We start from the raw sequence: 22754 nt of genomic DNA on the forward strand, positions 1-22754 counted from the left end.
GCAATGATAATTGAACAGCTGTAAGAAATAGATCTGATAAAGAACCTTTAACTGTTACTGATGTTTCATCATGAAGGCGCACGTGAGATTTTTAGTTTGCCCATTATCCATCTCATATCTGCCTTTAGTCATTCTTCTGTGAAGCTACGATCCTGCAGTCCGCTTGCAGAAGTCATAACCGAGACTCATCTTGCCGTGAGATCATTTTAGGTCATCTTTGAAAGTCGCCTGTTTAAAAACATGCAATCCCTGGTCCTGTATCAGTTTATGCATTTAGTTCCCTTAAACTGATTTTAATTTTCTGGAGAAGTTCAGATGTGGGGAAAAAATCTGCATGACACAGCAGAACGCATCAATTTATTGCTGACACGATTTGGCATATAAAGTTTTTATTTTAATTTTTTTTTAATATGTATTCTGCCTGGATTCATTGGAAAATCTGAAATTATTTAGTGGCTGCCCTTTTTTTCCAGATCCTTTTATTATTATATGAATATCTGACATGTAAGGTCAGCGTCCGTCTGCCGGCTTAATGACGCGGGCTTCTCCAGCCACGCTCGTCCCGTTCCTCTGCAAATGACAGCTTTCGCTTCAATTAATGACGAGTGAACTCCCTCAGCTGTAAATCAGCTTAAAGCACAGCTGCGCCCCCCCCCCCCGCTGGGTGCTCGATGGGTCAGCGCGAGCCTCCGGGCCGGATCGGCACCTCTCATGTGCGAACAGAGGTGTTTGGAGCACGTGGAGCCCCCAGTTTGGTGCGGTTGATTGGGCCGGTTTGCGGTGCCTGGTGTGTCCCTTCCATCAGACCAGCTGGGCCTCCGCTGGCTTCTTCCCTTGCGGTGGGAGGGGCTGGTTACTGGCAGTGGGCAGTAATATTTATGGGGGTGGGTGTTCCGCGCTGCGTCTCTTCTGAGGTTCGGCTTAGCAAATAAAATATAACATATTTCATTTTTTTATAATTTTATTTAACGCACCGCTAGTTACCGGTTCGTCCTCAAACTTGCACCATCATAACTCCACCACCCCCCCCCCCCCCCCCCGTGCTCAGTAAAAATTTAACCTTTTCACATGTAGTTAATCTTTGTCTTTGATTTGTTTATTTGAATTCCAGAATGTATTCGAATGGGATTCAGATTTGGCCATTGTTTTGGACGTGTCAGATTTTATTTACCAATATCAATGAAGACATAAATGTAAATCCGTCTGTTTCTCCCACTGACAAGTGTTTTAACACTCTTTATTCAAAATAAAAGTAATGCAGGATAAAAAAAAATTAACTACATTGTGAACTGTGGCAGTTTATTAGGAATGATGTTTAGTTTAATTCCAAATAAAAGGCATAAAGATTAAAGGGTCATTTTATTACACACAATAAATCATTTGTTGAGTTTTAAATACAATAGTAGTGAAATGTTTTCCTCATGTAGAAATACGTCCGGTTATCTTGTTCCATATATATCCTTTTTTTTTTTCTTTCTTTCAGACCAACTGGAAGGAAATCTAAAGTTGTCTGGGTTCCTTTTCCCTGTGAAACCAATTTCAGGCCTGAATTGTTTTTACCACTTGCTGTCGCTGTGCTGCTCTCCATGGACCCCGAGTATCAATTTGCTGTGACGCGGAAATATCGACCATCTTTTATTCGATGCTCAAATCTTGAGGTATATAAAGTAGTCTCACTTTCAGATTTAACTCTGTTTGCAACCCTTCTCTTGATGGAATGCCTTCACAGGATTGGGAAGAGGGCGGGTTTTTAGCGAGTCAGCGTACGCTGACCGAAAGAATTTTTTACAAACAAAATAATTGGGTCTGGAACATTTTAGCATTCAAGCTAAAAGATGGTTAATAAAATAAAAATCCCGGGCTGAATTAATCCACACTTGCTGAGAATTAGGGAGAGGGTGAAATCTGCATATAACTCTAATTTATAACTTTAAATATGAAACTTTCCATTTTCTTAACATTAAAAAAAAGAAAAACGCAGCTGTTGTCTGTAACCTTTCAGTGGCGACCGATTCGTAAAATGACATCTTCCATTAAGCGCGTTTTAAGAGTCACAGTGCCGCCTTTAGATGTAACGTTTTGTTACCTCATAAATGCTGACATTTCGGAGTAACAAATGACAATGCTTATTATCTCTGTCTTAGTAGGCTGCCCCCCCCCCCCACACACACAGTCTGCCATCTGATTATAATCACTTTGCCGCTCTGACATTTAATCCATACGGCCCGCGGTTTAAAAAACAAAAGGCCGAAGCCAGGCGTGGGTCAGAGAGCTGACAGGATATGATCCCCAGCACCAGAGCGGCCAGCGACTGAATAACGCTCACTGGCCTGCCGTGCTGTCCGGGGGGGGGGGGGGGGGGCTGCAGAGGTGTCTGGAAGTGTCCCCCCACTCCTAATTCAAAGCAGACATAGGAGGAGTGCGCCTGGGAATTGCAACCTGTTTTGGGCCCAGGAAAGCAATGCTGTCAATTAATGGGGGGCGGGGGGGGGGGACTTGCACTCACACAAAAGGAAAAATGCAATTAGATCCGTCTTTTGTTCTCAGATGAAATTGCTCTTACTCCAAGTTTTCCACCGTTAAAGTATATTAGGCCTTATTTTATTGTGTTCCCCTGGGCACGCTTACGGGGTATTAAACGTATAAACAGGCTTCCCGGACGACATGGCGGGCTTCTATCTGAGTGCTGCCTTCTGCCGAAAGACTCAATAACACTTAGAGTTTACATAAGGGGGCGGGTCCGAGCCGGGGTCTGTACCGCGCGCGAGGCTGCGTGGCCGCCTTCTGATGCTCTCGCGGGCTGCGGCGCGTACGGGTGCACTGACCATTTTACTGTGTTATAGTAAAGTTTGGGATATTAAGCACAATATTTATGTTCCGTTTCCACTATGAGCTGTAAATGCGCCATGAAATGTCTCCGTGAAAAGAGGGGAACACCTGAAAGATGGGGAGTGGGTGATCTCTGCTCGGCCCTCTGGCCCCAACAAACCCCGCCCCCCCCCCCCCCCCCCCGGTCCTGGGATGCTTTTACTTATTCAAACCAACGAAGAGATTTATTGGCCTGTTCATCTATGTGCTTGGTTGATGTTTACTGTAGCCCTGTGAGGTCTTGTTGCATCACAGTTTCATCAAATTTGCATCACTTTTTTTTCTTTAAATCCCAATCGAATATAATTGTTTTACTTGTAGATGCCCCCAAATACTCCTCCTAGGCCGTTAAATTCAAAGAGTAACACTTTACCCGATGGGGCACAAATACTTAGTAATAGCTCAATCACTAATGAAGTACAAATCATGAACAATTATACTTGCTACTCTAGATAAAAGATGCATCATGATTCATTAATGATGAACGAACATGGGACAGTATTTCCCTTAAGTTATTCATGACTTGTTCCTTCAGTAGTTCATAAAGGTTTACAGAATTAACAGCAGTAGTAACTTCTTGAGAAAAAAGATGCGTCACAATTCAGTAATGATGAATTAACAAGAAATCAGTATGTAACTAAGACTTAGTTTGTGGTTAATTAATACATAAGTAATAGCATAATACTGTGTTATTTGTGCCCCATCAAGTAAAGTGTTACCATAAAAAGATCTGATATTTTACTGGAAGGTGCTGGAGGACATCATATTTTGAGTTTAAAATTGTGACGTTTGTCTGATATCTATAAGTTTGCCATATTAGGTTGTCTATAAAATAGATTTGTGATGATGTAATGAAAGTGAAAACCTCCTCTTTGGAATGCTGTGTGGATAGGATTTCTTCTCTTAAGCGGGGCTACACTGGTCTTGGACATTATTCCATAGTCATTTTCCAATTGAGTCTGGCTTCTGTGCCAGGCAGTCTCTCTCTCTCTCTCTCTCTCTCTCTCTCTGTCTCTCTCTCTGTCTCTCTCTCTGTCTCTCTCTCTCTCTTTGTCTCTCTCTCTCTGTCTCTCTCTCTCTCTTTGTCTCTCTCTCTCTGTCTCTCTGTCTCTCTCTCTCTCTGTCTCTCTCTCTCTGTCTCTGTCTCTCTCTCTCTGTCTCTCTCTCTCTCTCTCTCTCATTAGCCGCTGCTCGCCATCAGTCCTTAATGGTCCTGCTCAGCCATCAGCAGGCCTGCATCATACTCATGGTCCTGCAGACGGTGACAGTCCTGTGCAGCTCCCCCCCCCCCCCCTTTGCATACTGACATTCGCCTGTACCGCTGCTGATTTTTCTATAGGTTATTTCATTTTCACCCATGATTTTTGTATCACTTAACCTCTTATGCTTTACAAGTGCTGCGCTCTCATGGAGCCCGTTAATATAATTTGCTTGAATTCGCTGTAAAACTAACTGTGGTCAAAGCATTTTCCATGGCCAATTTTGCAAATTGAATAAAATTCATATTTTCTTTGCTTTGGCGGCTAATGTGTTTAGCGCTCAGTTGTGACATGCTAAAAATTAAATCAGCCAGACTCTCGAGATTTAAAACTAAAAATATTCTAGAATCTTTACGTCACGTTAAAAAAAAAAATGTATTCATTTTACAGAGGCACCTTATGAGATCGAAGGTAGAAATCAGAGTCACAGAGGGAGTGTGGAAATGGTCTTTGGTACATGTGGATGTGAACACAAAGACCATAAGTGAACGGTCTGATCTAAAGACCCATGAACCCCAAAAGCCATGAAGTAATCTAGAGCTGCTGCTGTTTTATGATGCAGATGTAGAATGGACATTTGTGACAATTTATGCAGCATGGTAAAACAGTGGTAAAAATCCTCCCACCAATAAAATTTTAAAGTCCTCCTTTTAGTCATGGAAAAGAAAATGGGTTGAAATCTGTGGTTTTTCCACTAACTGATTCAAGTTGGGACGTTTCATTACGTGTGATTAGACCTAATGGTGATATTGAAGCCATCTGTGGACATACGGTCTTGATGACAATGTCCACAAGGAAATGACGAGAGGAGCAAGACAACCATAACTCAGTCGGGCAAGTCAGCATCATGCACAGCGCTCTAGTGAACTGGCCTTTGCTATAATTGGCCTGTTTAATTAGTGTTGAATGAAAACTACAGTATTTTAATGTGGGTTTTAATTTCATTTATGTATTTTTTTTTTTTGTCTGAGTGTTGGGGGATTTTGCGTGTGTGTTGCGCTGCGTCTGTCTCCTCTCCGTGCCAACCGGTAATTGGGGGGAGGGTGGAACGGCCGGTGGAGGGTGGTCCTGAGTTCCCAAAGGCCACCCCCGCTTCCCGCCTACAGAGACGGCAGTAATGACAGACGGGTGTCGGGCCCGTGTGATGTACAGGTGGTGTAAGGCGAAACCCGGGCCCACCCCCCCTTCCTGTCCCGAAAAATCCCGAGCAAACAGACCGTCCATAAACGTCTGGAATATCAAGCACACTTCGCTAATAGACGTCTGCGCCGTACGGAGACCCGGAATGTTGGGCCCAGAGAGGGAAGCACATCCGCGAACAGCTGCTGAAAGCATCGCACCGGCCCGTCGCTGCCTTCCGGTTTCCCTGCCCCTGCGACGCTGGTTCTGTTTTCACGAGTTAAATCCGGGCAGCGGCTATTTCAACAGGCTGCAGGGAAACGGGGCCCCCATCAATCCGTTCGCCGTGATCCCTAATTAGTGGACGACCCTCCGCTGCGATGAACAAGCGTGACATGCGGTGACATTAACAGCGTTTTATCGCCGTTCGCAGAAGGGCAGCGAAGGACAAGCCCCTATGCTCACTTCTTCCAGAGAAATAAAGCAGGAGTGAAATTCGGTATTTAAAAATTAAGAATTTTAACGAAATGGTTGTCATTTCTCGCTAGCCGACGCCAGTCGGGTCCTGGAGAAGGCCGTGTAGAGGCATGTGAACACGTTGGTGTGACGTGTGTTTTAGTACTGCCACTCCTGGTGGAAACATAACATGGTTTACTGGAGCACATGACGGTGTTGGTGAGAGATGCCCATCTCCTGCTGTGGGGGGTGGAGCGCAGCGCAATTTCGTGCAATAGAGGTTTTAGATAACTGGCCGGTCCTGCTATTCAGGATGCCTGAAATGGAAAAAAATTATAATAATAAAATATGCAACTGGGATAGAAGTGGCCAGTAGTAATTAATTTGTCCTGTGAGGATGCCAGCTCCCCCCCCCCCCCCCCCACAATCCCCAAACCCTCAAGGCTTTGTGGATATTTTGACAGACGCTTGTTCCAGGCAGCTCTCTCCTTCCAGTTAACCCCAAGAACTGGAAATGCTGTGCTTCCAGGAATGTGCCTCCCTGTCCAAAAAAAACGTAAAAACAAGCGCTCCTGACGGCAGGTGGGGGGGGGGGGGGGGCGTGTGCTCGCAGGCATGAAGGGAGCCACTCTGGCAGGTGAAAGTCTGCAGCTTTGGGGGGGTTCGGGATGTGACCTGAGGAGCGTATCTTCTCTCCCCCGCTCTTGTCTTCCTCCCCTCTCTCCCCCTCCTCCGCCTGTCTTCCCATCTCCCTCTCCTTCCTTTCTAACTTCACAGGTTAGCACAGCCATCAGACGTGTTAATCAAGGTCCAAGACTCTTTTTGTTGTGTTTTTTTTTTTTTCTTTTCCGTGCCGAGCTGCGGAATAAGGACCGGGATTATTCACTGCTGCATGGTGAATTCGCTCTTTGCTTTTCCTGCGGCGGATCCATGACGTGCCGCAGCCCTGCTTATGGGGTCGTGGGCCAGGGCCGAGAAGAAGCGGATCGGGTGTCCATGGGTTACGGAGCGTGCTTAGTCATGTGACAGCGAGCCGGATCAGTGGCTTACTGATGGCGGCCACCTGGGGGCTCTGCTTGGGGCCTCTAGTTTCCTTGTTGTTGACAAAATATGTCACAGATGGGTTAAAAAAAAAAGATAAAAAACACTCTGTCAAACATGCAGCGCAGATTATCACCCCTACTCTCCAAGATGCTTTCCCTCGGTCTAGACGGGCTCCGCTTCTGCCCATTAACCAAATGGGTGTGAGTGACCCTGCACCCTTTCCTCTGTATTCCCCTTCCTTTCTTCCAAAGGGTACAGCAGTGATGTAATTCCTGTCTGCCAAACTGGAAGGAGCAGCCCTGAGTTGGGCCCAGGAATGCAGGGAAATGCGACACTTTAAGCTTTAATCGGAATCAGTCAGCATCCATATTTCACGCTCCTTACCGGAGGAGAGAGACTTACGGGGCTCCATAAATCCAAACGACAAACCCACATATCTTGAAGTAAAGTTCTGTGTGCTGGAGGATGCTAGAATGATGGGAGTGGCATTTTTGATGTGTCTGAAGCTGCTGCCTTTGTTTTTTCTTTAGAGTTTATAATCACCGTAATTTTCAGTGGACGATATTTCTACTTAAAACAGAGAATTCAGTCTATTTTCCTGTCAGCTTGAAATTTATTTACATTTTCTCTCTCCTGTAAACAAAACAGCTGAGCTACCTGGACTGGCACCCCCAACCCCAGAATCGTGCTCGATGTCCGGGAACGTTCTCCTGCTTTTACAGTCTGCTGAAGCCGTCTGAGGTCGCTGCAGCCCCTTAAACCCGGCCCGCCACGCCTGCATGGTTAAAGGCAGAGGCCGTAAATGGGGGCGGTGTCCCGGTTTTGGGGCGCTCCTGAGACTCCGCCTCCCGGTGACAGTCCGCCGGTAGCTTTCACGCCGCTCCTAGCCGCCTAACGGCCGGCGGTCTCTCCATCTCCCTGTTTTTTTTTTCATAATAAAGGATGAAGTCACGCTCTTCTTAAATTCCATGCTGCAATCCTCCAGCTATCTGGCAGCCAAGGAATTCATCCCGCGCAGGGGTCAGCAGCACAGAGGAGCGGAAAAAATGAGGCCGACCGCGGCAGCCGTCTGCCAGCCGCGGCATCCTGTCAGGCCGCCGCCGCGCTCTCGCCGCTCCGCGAGGCTCCCGGGCCTTCTGCCCGCCAGTGCCCCCATTTGGACCCGTTCCCAGCGGCCCAGCCCGCCCCAACCCGGCTCAGAGAGGGGTCCCCCCGCCCCTTGGCTCTGCCCATGTCATTTTCGTAGTTTATAATGGCCTGGAAACAGAGAGAAGAAAAGCCCTCGCTGCTGGTGATGTCGTGGTGATGTGTGGTCTCTGTTCCGAGTGCTTCTGATACATATGGGTCAGCCGCGGGGCCATAGGTGAACCTTATTTTGTGTATATTGTGTCAACCATTGTGTCAATATACAATCACTAAAGAACAAAGAAAAATGGGCAGTGGTGGCTTATTGGTTAGAGAAGCGCACTTGTAATTGAAAGATTGGAGGTTCGACCAGCAAGGCACCACTGAGGTACCCTGAGCAAGGTACCGGCCCCAAGCACTGCTCCCTGGGCGCTGAATTAGCTGCCCCCTGCTATGTCACATTGTCACATATGGGTTAAATGAAGAGGACACATTTCGTTGGTGTGTCAACAATGACAACTAATCACTGGGGGGAAAAAATTATGTTGGTATTATTATTATTATTCTTACCATCATCATCATCTATAGTAATATTAATTATAATTTTTGGCGAAGCCTCACAGTGCCTTTGCCGTTATGGGGTGAGGTCGCAGCCGGCGTGAGTCCAGGCCTTGTGGTTTGATGTCAGGCCCTCATACCAGTCAATTTCAGCCCCTGGTGCCCAAACCATTATCTGCCCAACTGCCACCCAGGAAATGTACTTTACAAGTTCATTTTACATATTTTTTTCCACAATTTATATATACATACGCACACACACACACACAAACATACATATATATATATATATAGCGGCTTTTTTAACATGAATGCTTCAATGATACACCGTCTTGGCTTTTAATCACTGGACCTTAAATTGCATTTAGTTTTTAATTCATCAGTATTTCCTTTACTTGCAGCCATGTTCTGTAGTCTGTGGATGGATGGATTTCTGTACGTTTCTTTTTCCTATTGGTATTCCGTCCAGCTACACCTCCCCTCTGTGACCGCCCTTCATTTGATTGACCTCCTTATTTCGGCGAGTCTGCCCTTACCGTGAGCGTTTCCGGCCCATCGGTCAGGGGTCATGTGACACGCCGCACACCGTGTCCTCGCCTCTGTCGGAAAAACGTCTGCCGAGGAGATGATGGCGAAAGCAGACACTGGCTGACGGTTTTGTACGGCCCGCTTCCTCCCCGAGGGCGAGTGAGGGGGTGAGACTGCTCGCCGCGGGAAATTCTATACGGGCCGGGGTCCCGTCGGCGGCTCTGTGTGGCGGAGGCTGCCCTGTACACACGGCAGCCAGTCGAGGGAAGCGGGGGGCGCGAGGTCAGGAGACGGTGTCGCTACCGGCCACTAGGGGGCGGGGCGGAGCGTGCCAGGTGCACCCTGTCACCCTGGGACCCCTCGTCGGCTGACACGTGGAGCGGGGCGTCTGAGGCAAGGCCCATCTGGAGCGGACCCCTCCAGGGTGCAGGCGGGGGTGACCTTTTCGAAAACGTATACCTCTACACCACATCCAGAAGGTCGGGTTTCCAAGCAGGAAATGTCATATTAGTGCTGATGGTCTGGCCTTCATTTTTTTTCTTTAATATTTCATTCATGGCCGCTGGTTCTGAATTCCATGCTGGGACAAGGAGACCTTCGGCTGGTCACTGTGTCCTAGACACCCCCCCCCCCCCGCAACACATGTCATCTAGGTGTGAAAGGCTCACGCCGCAGACATGGTCTATCCAGCGTGGGGCCTGTTTGGACGTGATGTCGCCCCCCCCCCCCCCCAGTCTGCATTCAGAATCGCAGCCTTCAGTCTGCAGTCTGCCTCACGCGCAGGTGTGTCTGTTCCTGATTGGCTCTGCAGAGGCTCTGATGCAGCCAGTAATTGCTCCAGTGTGGAAAGGACTCCCCCAGAGTGAGGCCTAATCGGCGTGCGGGAGGCGTGAGGGTGGCTTTGGTAAACTAGGCTGTGGGTGCATCAGAACCGAGGTACTATTAACCCCCAACGGATCCCGGTTCTTCCAGGACATCCGCAACACGGTGGGGAACATCCCCATGGAGTGGTACCAGGACTACCCTCACATCGGGTACGACCTGGATGGGAAGAAGATCTACAAGCCCATCAGGAACAAGGACGAGCTGGACGAGTTCTTGGACAAGATGGAGAATCCGGATTACTGGTGGGTCGCTGGGTCTGGCCGGACCCTCTTCTATTGCCTTGGATTGTCGGATTGTTGCATCCTCAGTGCTGACCCCCTCCTTCCCTCAACAGGCGCACGGTCCACGACAGGATGACCGGCACAGACATCCGGCTCTCAGACGAGCAGGTGGACCTCGTACACCGTCTGCAGAGGGGACACTTCGGGGACGCAAGCTTCAACGAGTATGAGGTAAACCCCTACACACACACACACACACACACACTCTCCGCCACCCCGTCCGCCTCCATGCCCTCAGGCTTTTATTCTGTGCAGGATTTTATTGGCCTAACCTCAAAAAACTGCTCTCCTCCGCATAGGTTCCCACATAAGCTAACCTCAGCCTGCACTCCCCATCTGCGCACCAAACGAAGGCGCTCTCACACTCCCCAGCCAGGGCGGGGGTGGGGGTGGCGGTGGTGGAGATCTTGCTTGTTTGTTAAGAATTAATTTCTCAGCTGTTTGTTTGAGCCGAGCCGTGTCACAGTCGTGGTTTACGAGAATGCGTAAAAGCCTCCCCCGTTATGTCATACATCAAGCAAGGATTATGGGGCAGCTTTCATTAACACAAACATTGCCCATAAAGCCCTACCTCTCTTAACTCGCCGGAAATATGAGTAATACTTCAGAAAAAAGCATTTAACCAGCAGCTTTAAATTTCATTCTGGGCTATTAGGAACGCACTACGAGGGTCCTTAAACGTATTAGCTACCTGCAAATTCGTTTTGCCGCCTCCGCAGTACGTTTAACGTTACAGGAGTGTCTCGAAGGTCCTGACACAACAAATGTTCTCATTGCTGTCGCGTGTGGGTTTGAGCTGGGTTGCTGGGGGAGGGGGGGGAATGCTGTGTAAAACAGGCCTTATTCTGACTCTCCCTCCCCCCAGCCCTATGTAGACTTCTTCTCCAGCGAGACGATGATCCACCCGGTGACCAACAGGCCGGCAGATAAGAGAAGCTTCATCCCGTCGCTCATCGAGAAGGAGAAGGTGAGTGGTGTGTCACGGAACACAATAAGCGGTGCTCTAACATGGCGGCAGGCTCAGCCTGGGGACTCCTGCATAGCAGATCTGGCAGCTCGCAGATATGACCTCGAGATGATGTTTGATAGGTCGAGCTCTGACGAAGACCAACCACCCGGGGCGGTACTGCTCGTTGCGGTTCCGCTCCGTCTGGAAATTGCCGTAATCAGATCTGGCCCCGTTTCCATCGTGTCTGCCCACGCATCCAAATCTGTGACCTACTATATTCTCCATGGGTCAAAAGCCCAGAGTTTTTCGTGATGAATGAAGCTTCATTTTACAGGCCTTGAGTTGTGTTTATTATTATTTTTGTTGATGTTGTTGTTCTTATTGGTATAGGTCTGCCATTCTGTGTGTCATGCATTGTTTTTAATGTCGGAAATTTTTAAAGTGGTCATAAATGGGCTAAGAATGATACAAAATTTTCACGTTTCAACCGTTTTGACCCTTAACAGCTCCCATATGTGTTGTATTAGCCATAATGATTCCCACATAGTTCTCAGTGTGGAGTCTGATGTGCAGCCCTTTCAGAAATAAGATGTGACCCAAGGTGAAGTTGATGGGTTTTTCCCGGTATGGCAGCGGCTGAGGAATCCGTTTAGTTTTCTCCGGGCTTTTCCACCCGGGTTTAGCCGCAGTTGCTCTGGTGGACCTCCAGTTTCTCACGTTGTCTCCAAGATCCGCCCTCATCCCCTGTGCCTTGCAGGTGTCCAAGCTGGTCCACGCCATTAAGATGGGTTGGATCAAGCCCCGGCAGCCCAAGGAGAGTGGCCTGCAGCTCTATGACCTGTGGGCCAAGGAGGACCCCAACAGCATCCTGGGCCGACACAAGATGCATGTTCCGGCACCCAAGAGCAAGCTGCCGGGCCACGAGGAGTCCTACAACCCACCGCCGGAGTACCTGCTTACGGAGGAGGAGGTGCGGTGCCCCCCGCTGCAGCAGTAAAAGCAGCAGTGCAGTGTGGAACTACCATGCCCACTCAGCCATCATCATCAGTACTGCTGACCCTCACTCCCCCTCACCTTTGACTAGGACCGTAGATTGTAGCAATGGTGACAGTACAACTTGAAAGTTGTGGTGGGCCTATCCCAGGACGCCCAGGAACTTCAGTGTCCCCATGGCTCTTTCTCTCTCCTCTTCCTTCTCCAGAAACTGGCATGGGAGCAGCAGGACCCCGAGGAGCGGAAGCTGAACTTTCTCCCCCAGAAGTTTGCCTGCCTCCGCACCGTGCCCGCCTTCTCGCGGTTCATCCATGAGCGCTTCGAACGCTGCCTCGACCTCTACCTCTGCCCCCGTCAGCGCAAGATGAGGGTGAGGCCCCCCCTTCCGGCCACTCCGTATCATCTTTCCCAGTTTTCCGGCCAAGTCCAGCTCAGTTCTCCCTTTTTGCCCTCCGCAGGTGAACGTGGATCCGGAGGACCTTATCCCTAAACTACCGAAGCCCAGGGACCTTCAGCCGTTCCCCACGGTCCAGTCACTGGTGAGTCCTGCAGTGAAGAGATGGCACTGGAATGGGATTTCACAAAGCCTGGTTTAGTGCTGAATGGTGCTGGGGTGCGTGTGCGCTTGCACTTTGAGGGATGTGTGTGGACAACACTCCTCCCCAGCCACAGCTCCCAAAAGGCTGCTGGTTTCCATGTGTTTGTGCTCATATCCCTTTAATTGGGGAGGATGGTTTTTGCAGCACTGCTCTGCCCACTCTACCCTGACAGTGATGTGCCTGACTGCTCCTGATTGGGCCTGACCATGCCTGACTGTGCGTGATTGGGCCTGACTGTTCCAGACTGGGCTTGACTGTGCCTGATTGGGTCTGACTGCACCTGATTGGGTCTGACTGCTCCTGATTGGGTCTAACTGTTCCTGATTGGGCCTGACCCTGCCTGATTGGGCCTGAGCGCGCCTGATTGAGAATGTCTGCGCGTGATTCTTGACTGCTCATTATTTGTTCCTGACCGGTCCTGATCTCACATAAATGCTCCAATTGATTGCTCCTGACCATGCCTCATCACTATTGTTTGCTAATGATCATACCTAATTGCTCCATCTGGTGTTGACTGATCTCTCCTAACTGTTCCTGGTCACACCTGATCACAACTAACTACTCCTGACCACTCTGTACTGTTCCTGATTGTCCTTAACTGCTCCTGACTGCAAAAGATCACACCTAACTACTCCTAACCTTATCATGCCTTACTGTTCCTGACTGCTCCTGATCACTCATAACTGATCCTGACCACTCCTGACTGCTACTGATTGGCACTGATTGTCCCTACCTGCTCCTGACTGCACCGTATCTACTTGCTCTTGACCACTCCTGATCTCAACTAACCGCTCCCCATCAGTCCTGATTGTGCCTGACGGCTCCTCATCGCTCCTGCCTGCTTCTGATTGTGCCAAACTGCTCTTGCCTGCTCCTGATCATCCCTAACTGCTCCTCTTGTCACCTATCACCAGGTATACAGAGGCCATACTAACCTGGTGCGCTGCATTAGCGTGTCTCCCAGTGGGCAGTGGCTAGCTTCTGGTAAGTGCCACCCCTCCCCGAGTCCTCGTCACTCCCTGGGGCCGCCTCTGCATCACTGTGGTCTCCCACAGTCTCAGTGGTAACTGACTGGCCGTTTAAATCATCCTTGCAACACAAGCCATGATGTCACGCCATTGGCCCTAAGATCCGGATTAGCCCCAGTGACACGCTTTTGAGGGTGGTGAGTGGTGGAGGGGAGTGGCCACCTAGAGAACGGCAGGGGGTTGGGTTACATTTTTTGCGTTTGCCAGCCAATAGTCTTAGTTGCTACCTGGGGCCTAATTTTTATTTTTTTATGGTACTTGGCAGCTAACCTGCAGCGACCGTGCCTTCCTGAAACCCTGCAGACGTTTACGACCCTACATTAAGAGTTTGTAGATCGTTTATAGTCAAATTTGCGCCGGTGATTCTGTAAGGGGGTAAAATAAACAGTCAACATAAGATGGATTTAATTTATATTTCCCAGTTTCATTTCCCTGAGCCCTTAAACAGGAGGGTGGCTTTCAGTGGGGTGGGTGGTAATGGTGCCCCTTTTCCGTAAAACCCAGAATAAAAAGCGAGTTGTGTGCTTGTATGTGGGCCGGTAGCCTGTGGGACTGTGTAGACAGTGGGGCTAAGAAATTAACCTTATTACTGCGGTGAAATTTGGTCTTTCTCCTCCTTACCGTTTCTTATGGCAAAAAAGCGACTAGTAAAAGGATATCGGCAATCGGGAATTCACCTCTGACACCGTGGTTTTCCAGCCGCGAAACCAGGTTTGACCTCTGCCATACGGGAAGGTCGACGGCAGGGAAACCCTCCTTTCAGGCTTAGTGATGTCGGTTCGTTCTTCGTGTCAGAGTGTAATGGATGGCCAGGGGGCCGCGGATTGTGTTTCTCCGTCATTTTCCGTCGTCCTTTCTTGGTGTGGAAGGTGGGCCTCTCATTCGCCTACCTTCTGAGGTGGACGTCTTGTGGAGTTCACAGTTGGTGAGATGCATGCCATCTGAGAAATGACAAATTACCCGTCTGTTATCACAAGTCATTCATTCCCCCCCCGCTAGGCAGGCCTGTCAAGCATTGCCCCCCACCCCCCCCTCCCGACCCTAGAGAAATCACTGTACAATCCTAGTACCAATCAAAATCCACCCTAGCCTTCACTCAGCTAGTTGTCAGTAACTCCACCACCCCCCCCCCCCCCGACCAGCACTGTCTTGTCAACCTCCTGATTCCTCCCAGGAATCTCACAGACCCCTTGGTGTTTTGGTTGGCGGGTGCAGGAATTGAAGGTGCAGGCAATGCGGTGGCTGGGGGGGCTGGCCCTCCATGCAGGGGGGGTAGCAGCTCTCCAATAACATCCAGTCGGTTCTGACAAGGTTCCAGTGCCACGACTGGCAAGGGACCCAGGCTGCAGAACAAACAGTTTTTATACCAGTTTCATCCTGTGAAAGAAAGCTCCAACGTTCAGGAAAACAGGTGCACGCTAATATCAGTTGAGGGCAGATGTGCCATTCCCACCCCCCAACCCCCAGAAAAAAAAAGGTGGGGCCCATCTATCGTCATGCGGGGCATCTGATGATGAGAAACGGGCTGGTGGGAGCTGGCAGTAATTAAAGCGACAAGTATTCCATAACAAAGGACTTCATAAAGCAGAGACAGAAAACCACTACAGTCGCTGCAAGTCCTTTGTCTTTCCATAAAGTATATTAAAGCACAAATAAAACACTCGTTCCCACAGTAAATGTGCAAGTTGACAACCTCCCAGGAATTTATATATTAAATAATGAATTATTTCTCCCCCACCCCACCTCCCCAACAGCTCTGTAGTTGTTTTCCAATCGTGTGAAATTTTGCAATAATTAGTTCCGTATCGGCCAGGGGCTGCACGCAGTAGGGGGATGTTAATAAAACATGCTGGACCGCTTTGAAGACCCTCCAAGCTTGCTCTGCCTTGGTTGTCTCGCTGGCGCTGTTTGTTGCTCCGAGCAAGATGCCGGAGTTGTATCCGACATCCCTCGAATTGAGCTGGAGAGGGCCGTGAAGTCGCTGAGCCAATAGCAATAAACCTGAACTATTTCGATATAAATTTGTATAACGGGAAAGTTCAGCGACATCATAAAACAATTTGCTGGTTGTCATATTTCTCCGGACGGCGAGCGGCTCCGTTCCCAAATGCTCGCTTTCAGGTTCGAGTCCATGCAGACGCCGGATTAACGGGCCTCGCTCTGGGATTTTCACGTGTGGCCGATTTTTGTTACGCACGCACTCCGAGCCAGTGACAAACAAGCACTGCCACTCCAGCATGCATTCCGGGTAATTATGCGGATGGATGCGAATGCTCTATCCTGCAACGGCTGCGTCCAGTTTTATAGACTCTCCGCGCAAACCCTCTCATGGGGCTCCGTGGCGTGTGGGGGGGGCGCGGCAAGGTTCCTCGAAAGCAGAAGGCCGCTGACTTCCATGCAAGCACTGAGTTGGATTGTCTCAGAGGGCAGGAACTTTGCAAATTGTTGTTATTGTTTTTTTCTCTCTTCCTTTCATTGTGAATCACCTATTCGTCTCTCCGTCGCCGTTTCTATCCCAGGCACGCTTCTGGGTCCTAGAGTCCCACGGGCGTGAGCCCTTTTAAAAGTGCCAGGCGTTCCGATGATTTACAGAGCTGGTGGAGCGAATGACACGTCAGGAAGGGCAGCCGCGGGGCTGCCCTCGCCACCGCTCAAATACGGAAGGGTGTAATAACAGAACAGTTGCTTAGAGACACAACTACAAATTACCGGAGCTATGAAAAGGTAACTGAGGGTCAGAGGCAGGCTGCGGAGGACAGCCTGTCCCTTACAGTCACGACAGCGACAGTGTGGCCCACAGCCCAGGCTTTTTGGCTGCGCTGCACATGTCATGACTGTAAGGTCCATTGGTGCTTGAGAGAATGGATGAAAATTTAGCCCCTCATTTCCGTTTAGTGATCGGTTTGTCGTGTCTGTCTGTCCTCCTCCTGCCCCTGTTTCTCTCATCGGTGACAAACCTGCCACTCGATACATGTCACTAAGCCCCCGCCAGACACTGACCTTAGCATCAGTCATCGAAAAACATAATAAGGTGGCGTTTGGATGCCATAAAACTAAAAAAAAAAAACACGTTTAGGGGGGAAAAATCTTTACGGCCCAAAACCACGGCACGCGCTACAAAGGAGCATAAATCTCACCCCCTACCCAACTATTTTGAGCGTTTTCATATTTTCCACAGTCTCGTGCCCGTGCCTGAAAACTGTCGTGCTGACGACAGGATGCGTCCAGTTTCGCCCCTTTTTCGGCAGAGTGGCGCAGGGGCTCGGCCGGAGCTGCCCTGTTTGCCTCCGTCGCCGTTTCCACGGCCGACCACAGCTATGTGTGCCAGACGGGGCTCGCAAACCGCCAGCGGGACTGGCCTCAGGAGCACCGTCTTTCTATATCTGTCACCCGGCAGCTTAATACTTAAAAAGTGATTATGGTTTCTGGGAAGCTACACCCCACCCTCCGCCAGCGAAGGCGCCGGGCACGCGGGGCCTTTCCCACTCGTCCACGCCATCCTGACTGGCTGTGCAGGTATGGACATGATGGAGATGCCGGGAAATGGGCATCGAGATGGGCTCATGGCTCGAGGCATCATGGTGGACAATGGAACGCAAATAGGGGCCAATTCCACTCTAATTCCATTTGAGGACTGCTACATATAGATAGGTGTCAGCGCACAGTAATGAGTATTTGTCAGAATACTATCGCTAATCACTAATACACCAAATGATAATAAGGTGATTGTTTTAGCATGTCTTAGTATGTTCCGGAACAAAAATGCATCCCTTTTCCTCCTTGTATCTGCTTGAATTGAACTGGTGTATGTTGGAATCTTCCAGTGTAGTATTTGTAAAAAGGTACTGTGCCCAAGACGTCAAGGTGGGTGATAAACGGCTTGCCTGCTTGGCCTCCCGCTCCGTCCTACAGTCCATTGTTTCTGCCTCGCTATCAGGCTCTCTTCCACTCCATTGATGGCTCCTTCAGCGCTAACCTAAAACAGATTGTATTTCTTCTTGTCTGCTACCGGACGTGCATCCTTGACCTCTTACTGTAAGTGAAATGTCACAAGTACGACTCACCGGATGCCATTTGTACTACAACCGTAGTGAGATGTACCAGCTTTTGACTTTCTCCCTTGGTGATAAATGGTGCCATGACTTCAGGTTCACATCCAAGGCTGTGGAAGGACGCTTTTGACTAGATGTTCCCCCTTGGTTTCAGGCTCTGATGACTGCACTGTGCGGCTCTGGGAGGTATGCACGGGCCGCTGCATGAAGACCATAGAAGTTGGGGGAGCAGTGAAGAGCATCGCTTGGAACCCTAACCCAGCCATCTGCCTGGTTGCCCTTTCCTTGTAAGAATCTCTTACCCTATGGCAGTGTTTTCCAATCAAGCTCTCGGAGACCCGCAGACAGTGCACATTTTTGCTGGGAGCTGGGAGGGAGTAAAAACGTGGACTGTCTGGCAAGGACCTAGGAGGGAGCAAAAATGTGGGGGCTCCCTGAGGACTCAGTTGGGAGACACTGCCCTGTGGTGCTTGTACTACCATAGAACACTTTTGTGTTATTTTAGCCCCCTCTCTCCTGAAAAAGACAAGCATAATTAGACGAACCCTGAAGAGATATACATACTCCTGTGATGGGGTATTGTGCTTACCCCACTGTCCTGGCTTCCTTGCGTTTGTCAGCAACCAGATGGTGTTGTTGCTGAACCCCGGATTGGGAGACAAGCTGGTGTGCAGCACGACGGACCAGGTCATTGCCTCCTACGTGGAGCCTGAGGAGGAGAAGGAGCAGTCCGTACAGTGGCTGCTTCCCGAGGACCAGGATGTAGAGAAAGGTGTCCGTCTCATCATCAACCATCCCAAGGTACCATCGGAGCTCTGTTAGGAAAACTAGGTGATCCTGGCTCTGTAAGGAGATGGGAGACATTTTTCTGGTGTCCTCATCAAACCTGTCTTTGTTTTTGCTTGTACAGTCTGTCCGGCAGTTGACCTGGCACAGCAAGGGTGATTACCTGGCCAGTGTCATGCCAGACAACAGCAACACGCAGGTGCTGATCCACCAAATAACCAAGCGACGATCTCAGAACCCCTTCCGCAAGAACAAAGGCCTGGTCCAGTGCGTGTCCTTCCACCCCATCCGGCCCTACTTCTTCGTGGCCACGCAGCGGTACATTCGCATCTACAACCTCATCAAGCAGGAGCTCATGAAGAAGCTTTCGGCCAACTGCAAGTGGATCTCCAGCATGGCCATTCACCCAGCAGGTTGGTGCGCTGGTTTTAACATTAGGTTGGGTTTTGTCTCTAAGTATTGACTCACGTTGGGTTTTAGGTCGGCTGGATGTTGCGCAAAACTCGGGCGTCTTATAACAGCATTGTGTCATCCCTTACTCATCCTGGTCATACCTCAGGCTCATTTCAGTCAAAACACTTACCATGTCTTTGGAAAAACTTGCAAAGGACTTTGCATGTTTGTGTATTTATTCAAGATTTTTTAATTAGTTGAAGAAACACAGTCCTTTTTTGTTCAGGTCTATGTCACATGTTGGGGAGAGACCCCCCTGCCACTCCTCTAGTTATTATGCATCGATTAGCTCGGACATGTGTTAGCACGTGTTAGCATGCTTGCGGTAGACTTTAACCAGGCTGACTCATTTCTAAAGGCGACAACGTGATCTGTGGCAGTTACGACAGCCGGCTGGCATGGTTTGATTTAGACCTCTCCACAAAGCCGTACAAAGTCCTTCGGTGAGTAAGTCGTCTAAGTTTCAAATGGACTTTAAAGGATTAGTAAGCAAGGCCTGCCTTTCGTTGACCCTGACTTGGTCTGTCACGTGGCAGGCACCATAAGAAGGCCCTGAGAGGGGTGGCATTCCACAAGACCTACCCTCTCTTCGCCTCCGCCTCGGATGATGGCAGCGTGATCGTCTGCCATGGCATGGTGTACAAGTGAGTCTTCCGGCCCAATGGCATTTGTTCTATCTCTCAGTTCCAGCCAGGAATGTTCCTCAAACCCTGTGGTCTGAACTGGGCTCGAGGGTCGTTCATTTTTAAGGGTTACAGTAGAAGGCCCCCAAACCCGATGTCCAGACCCTCACAGATCCTCATACCCAAACTGTTATGTTGTGTTTTTCCAGTTCAGACATTTCTTTTTTTTTTTGGCTGAACCACTCAAACCAATTTTCCAATATTGTACTTTTCCTTGAAATTATAACCTACGCTGCTGTAAAACTCAAGTTTAAAAACTGTTCCCCATGCCAAATTGTAATGAGATAGGCCTTGCAGCAGCTCGTGCCAATCATAAAGGCCTGACCTTGTCACTGTCCGTCCATCTGTCTCCATAGCGATCTGCTCCAGAACCCCCTCATCGTCCCAGTCAAGGTGCTCAAGGGACATACGATCACCCAGGACCTGGGCGTTCTGGATGTGGCCTTCCACCCATCCCAGCCGTGGGTCTTCTCCTCCGGAGCCGATCACACCGTTCGCCTCTTCACCTAGACCGAGTCCCTTTTTCACCCGCCCACCGTGTCCTTGGAACCCAGAGGCCTGATTAACAAATTGCAACAGAAGTTCCTCTTCATGTCAGCCCCCTGTCCCAGAAGAGCAGAAAACGCCATATAATTGATTCCTGGTCCTAATACGAGCGCATCAGCACAGTCAGAGAGCACAGGTTTTTCCGCCAGCCTGCCCCGGTGTAGCCGCAGACGAGAGGCGTGTGCCGCACCGGGCTCTCGGACTTAGCTATGAAAAATGTGATGTTCACAGTAAGTCCTGCCAATAGAAACAGCTACAGAGAGCAGAACTGAACTTGTCCTAAATGACCGCTGTCTAGCAAATGGATGTACTTGTTCCCTCTTTAATTTGAAAAGGAAGAGGCCTCAATTAGCAGGCTTGGGGTCACTGATAGGATTCGGCTGATGATGGATTGTTTTTAACCCTGGAGTTTAAGCTTTTTTTTCTGTAAAGGAAAAAGTTTTTTTTTAATTTTTATTAAACTCTCTTCCATAAAGTGTGCATTTCTCTCTTTTTTTGTTATTGTAGTACAGTGGGTCAAAGTGGATGAAGTTAAATAAGAAACATTTACACGTGTGAAGGAGTTCAGGAGCACCACTCATTTCCTTTTTTTTTCTTTTTTTACCCCCCCCCCCCCCCCCCCCCCCCATTAAGCCTGATGAGTGAAGGCTGTATGTTATACATCATGTTTAGTCAGACTCATACACCTGCCCCTCCCCTCCGGGCCCCTGAAGCCGCGAGTGGGGCCCCCGCCCAGCCCTTGGCCGCTCCGCCTCCCTAGAGCCGGGGAATCCCGCTGCCCCCGCCATACGGGCCTCGCCACGGCCCTGTGCTGTTTGTCACAATTTATTGCAGCGAGACGGATTCCGATTTGGTAATTGCTCCGTAATGACTGCCTTGTCCCGAGTTATTTTTAGAGCGTGACTCTGCCTCCTGACGGACGGCCGGCTCGGCCTCATGCCGCTGGGTCCGGCCTCTCAGCCGTTCCCACATTTCATTCCTCTGTGTTCGCCTTGGCCAGCGCCTGTATATTTAGGTTTGGGCCTGGTGACGAGTGTAGTCGTGTGGTTTCCCCCTTCCTTGCTTTTTGGAGGTTTGCATCAGCGCGGCTGTTACGAACGCTCCGGAAAGACGAGGATCCGCTCGCTCGCCCCTCCCCAGCTACGGTTCTGGCCTTTTCCGCCAAGCGGCAGGCCCTGAACGCCGCCCGGCCTGAGTTCATTTCACACCGTTGTACCTTTAAGAGAGCTGCTTGCCATACAATTGCCTCAGAGCCTGAAAGCTGGTATGCAGTCAAATTGGCACAGTGTCAAATCGCATGATCTCCAGGCCATCTGGGTCACAGCCCTGCTGAGCAAGCAAATAGATAACAAATGATGCCATTTGCACATACAAATTACTGCCAAATCCAGTCAACGTACCTTTTGAATTTTACTGGTTCGGAATGACAGTGAAGTTTGTGTGTTCAGTGTGAAGTGGGGGCAGTAGGAAGCATTCAGACCCCTGTGAATGTTGATGTGTGTTTGTGTGTGTGTGCGTGTGTGTGCGTGTATATATTAAATTGTGGGGACCCAATGACCCCACAATGTGATAAAAATCCTGTTACTCTGATGTTGTGGGGACCATTTTTTTCAGTCCCCACAAGGGGAAACTCAATTTTATAAAAATCTATGACTGCAATCGAAAAACTAAAAATGCCAAAAGTCTTGTATTTTGTATGGTTACTTAAGGTTGTCATTGTTGGGATTAGGGTTATGCCCATAAGAAATGAATGTACCGTCCCCACAACGTTATGAATGTGATGTGTGTGTGTGTGTGTGTGGTTGGGGAGAGAGTTTTATGTATTTCTATTGCTGAATTTGATTTTGTATATCAATGTTCTTTATATTCAGAAACAATGAAGTGAAATATCTGAGGCATAGGAGGCCATTCTGAAAGTTTCTGCAGCCCTGAGTAATATGTTTGAGGATGGATAGAAAAACACTTGAATGCTACATTTAGAGGGTCCCCCTGCCTCGATGTCGCCTGCGTGTGAGCGAGTGATGCGAGGGTCCAGCCTGCCGGGGGCGCCTCCTCTCTGTCCCTCCCCCAGCTTCTCAAAACGGCTCCAAATCCTCGCCCTCCACCTCCTTTACCACATTCGTCAATTAACGCGGGCAGTAGCCAGAGAAACGGTCTATTGGTTGCAGCTGTCCCACTTTGAAGCCCCCCCACCCACCATCTATATTTCCATCCTTACTCACATCTATCTCAAGACCAGAAAGCCAGAAAGGAAATCGACATACATAAAATTATTTTTAATCAATGCTAGGGGGATCTCATGTTGCCCCACATATTAATCGGTGGGGGCGATAGGCGGTGGGGCGCAGAAGCTTTTTAAAACCGTTAAATTGGCAACAGACATGGGATCAGTGTAATAAATTAGCTGACAGGCCGCTGGTACCCAGAGCAACTGAGGCCCTTTAAATGCTGGGCGAGCGCTGAAATTCAGTAAGATGACGGCGGGGTGCCGATGGGGTCTGAAACGCCCCCGCTGAAACTGAAAGTGACATGGGCGGGTTAA

The 22754-nt window shown here is 49.4% G+C and overlaps 1 protein-coding gene across 1 annotated transcript in view; it reads left to right on the forward strand.

Moving 5' to 3' along the window:
* The window catches only part of bop1 (BOP1 ribosomal biogenesis factor), a 45296-nt gene extending 24606 nt beyond the window's left edge, over positions 1–20690 (forward strand). The window contains exons 4-16 of the mRNA XM_023812056.2: positions 9930–10084; positions 10177–10294; positions 10989–11090; positions 11830–12042; positions 12274–12435; positions 12524–12604; positions 13579–13648; positions 17899–18031; positions 18365–18545; positions 18655–18943; positions 19342–19426; positions 19520–19627; positions 20023–20690. Coding sequence (XP_023667824.1) covers positions 9930–10084; positions 10177–10294; positions 10989–11090; positions 11830–12042; positions 12274–12435; positions 12524–12604; positions 13579–13648; positions 17899–18031; positions 18365–18545; positions 18655–18943; positions 19342–19426; positions 19520–19627; positions 20023–20176 — 1851 coding nt within the window. The 3' untranslated portion in view covers positions 20177–20690. The remainder of the gene's footprint in view (positions 1–9929; positions 10085–10176; positions 10295–10988; positions 11091–11829; positions 12043–12273; positions 12436–12523; positions 12605–13578; positions 13649–17898; positions 18032–18364; positions 18546–18654; positions 18944–19341; positions 19427–19519; positions 19628–20022) is intronic.
* The last annotated feature ends 2064 nt before the right edge of the window (positions 20691–22754 follow it).

This window comes from Paramormyrops kingsleyae, chromosome 23 (assembly GCF_048594095.1).
Source record: "Paramormyrops kingsleyae isolate MSU_618 chromosome 23, PKINGS_0.4, whole genome shotgun sequence".
NCBI lineage: Eukaryota > Metazoa > Chordata > Actinopteri > Osteoglossiformes > Mormyridae > Paramormyrops > Paramormyrops kingsleyae.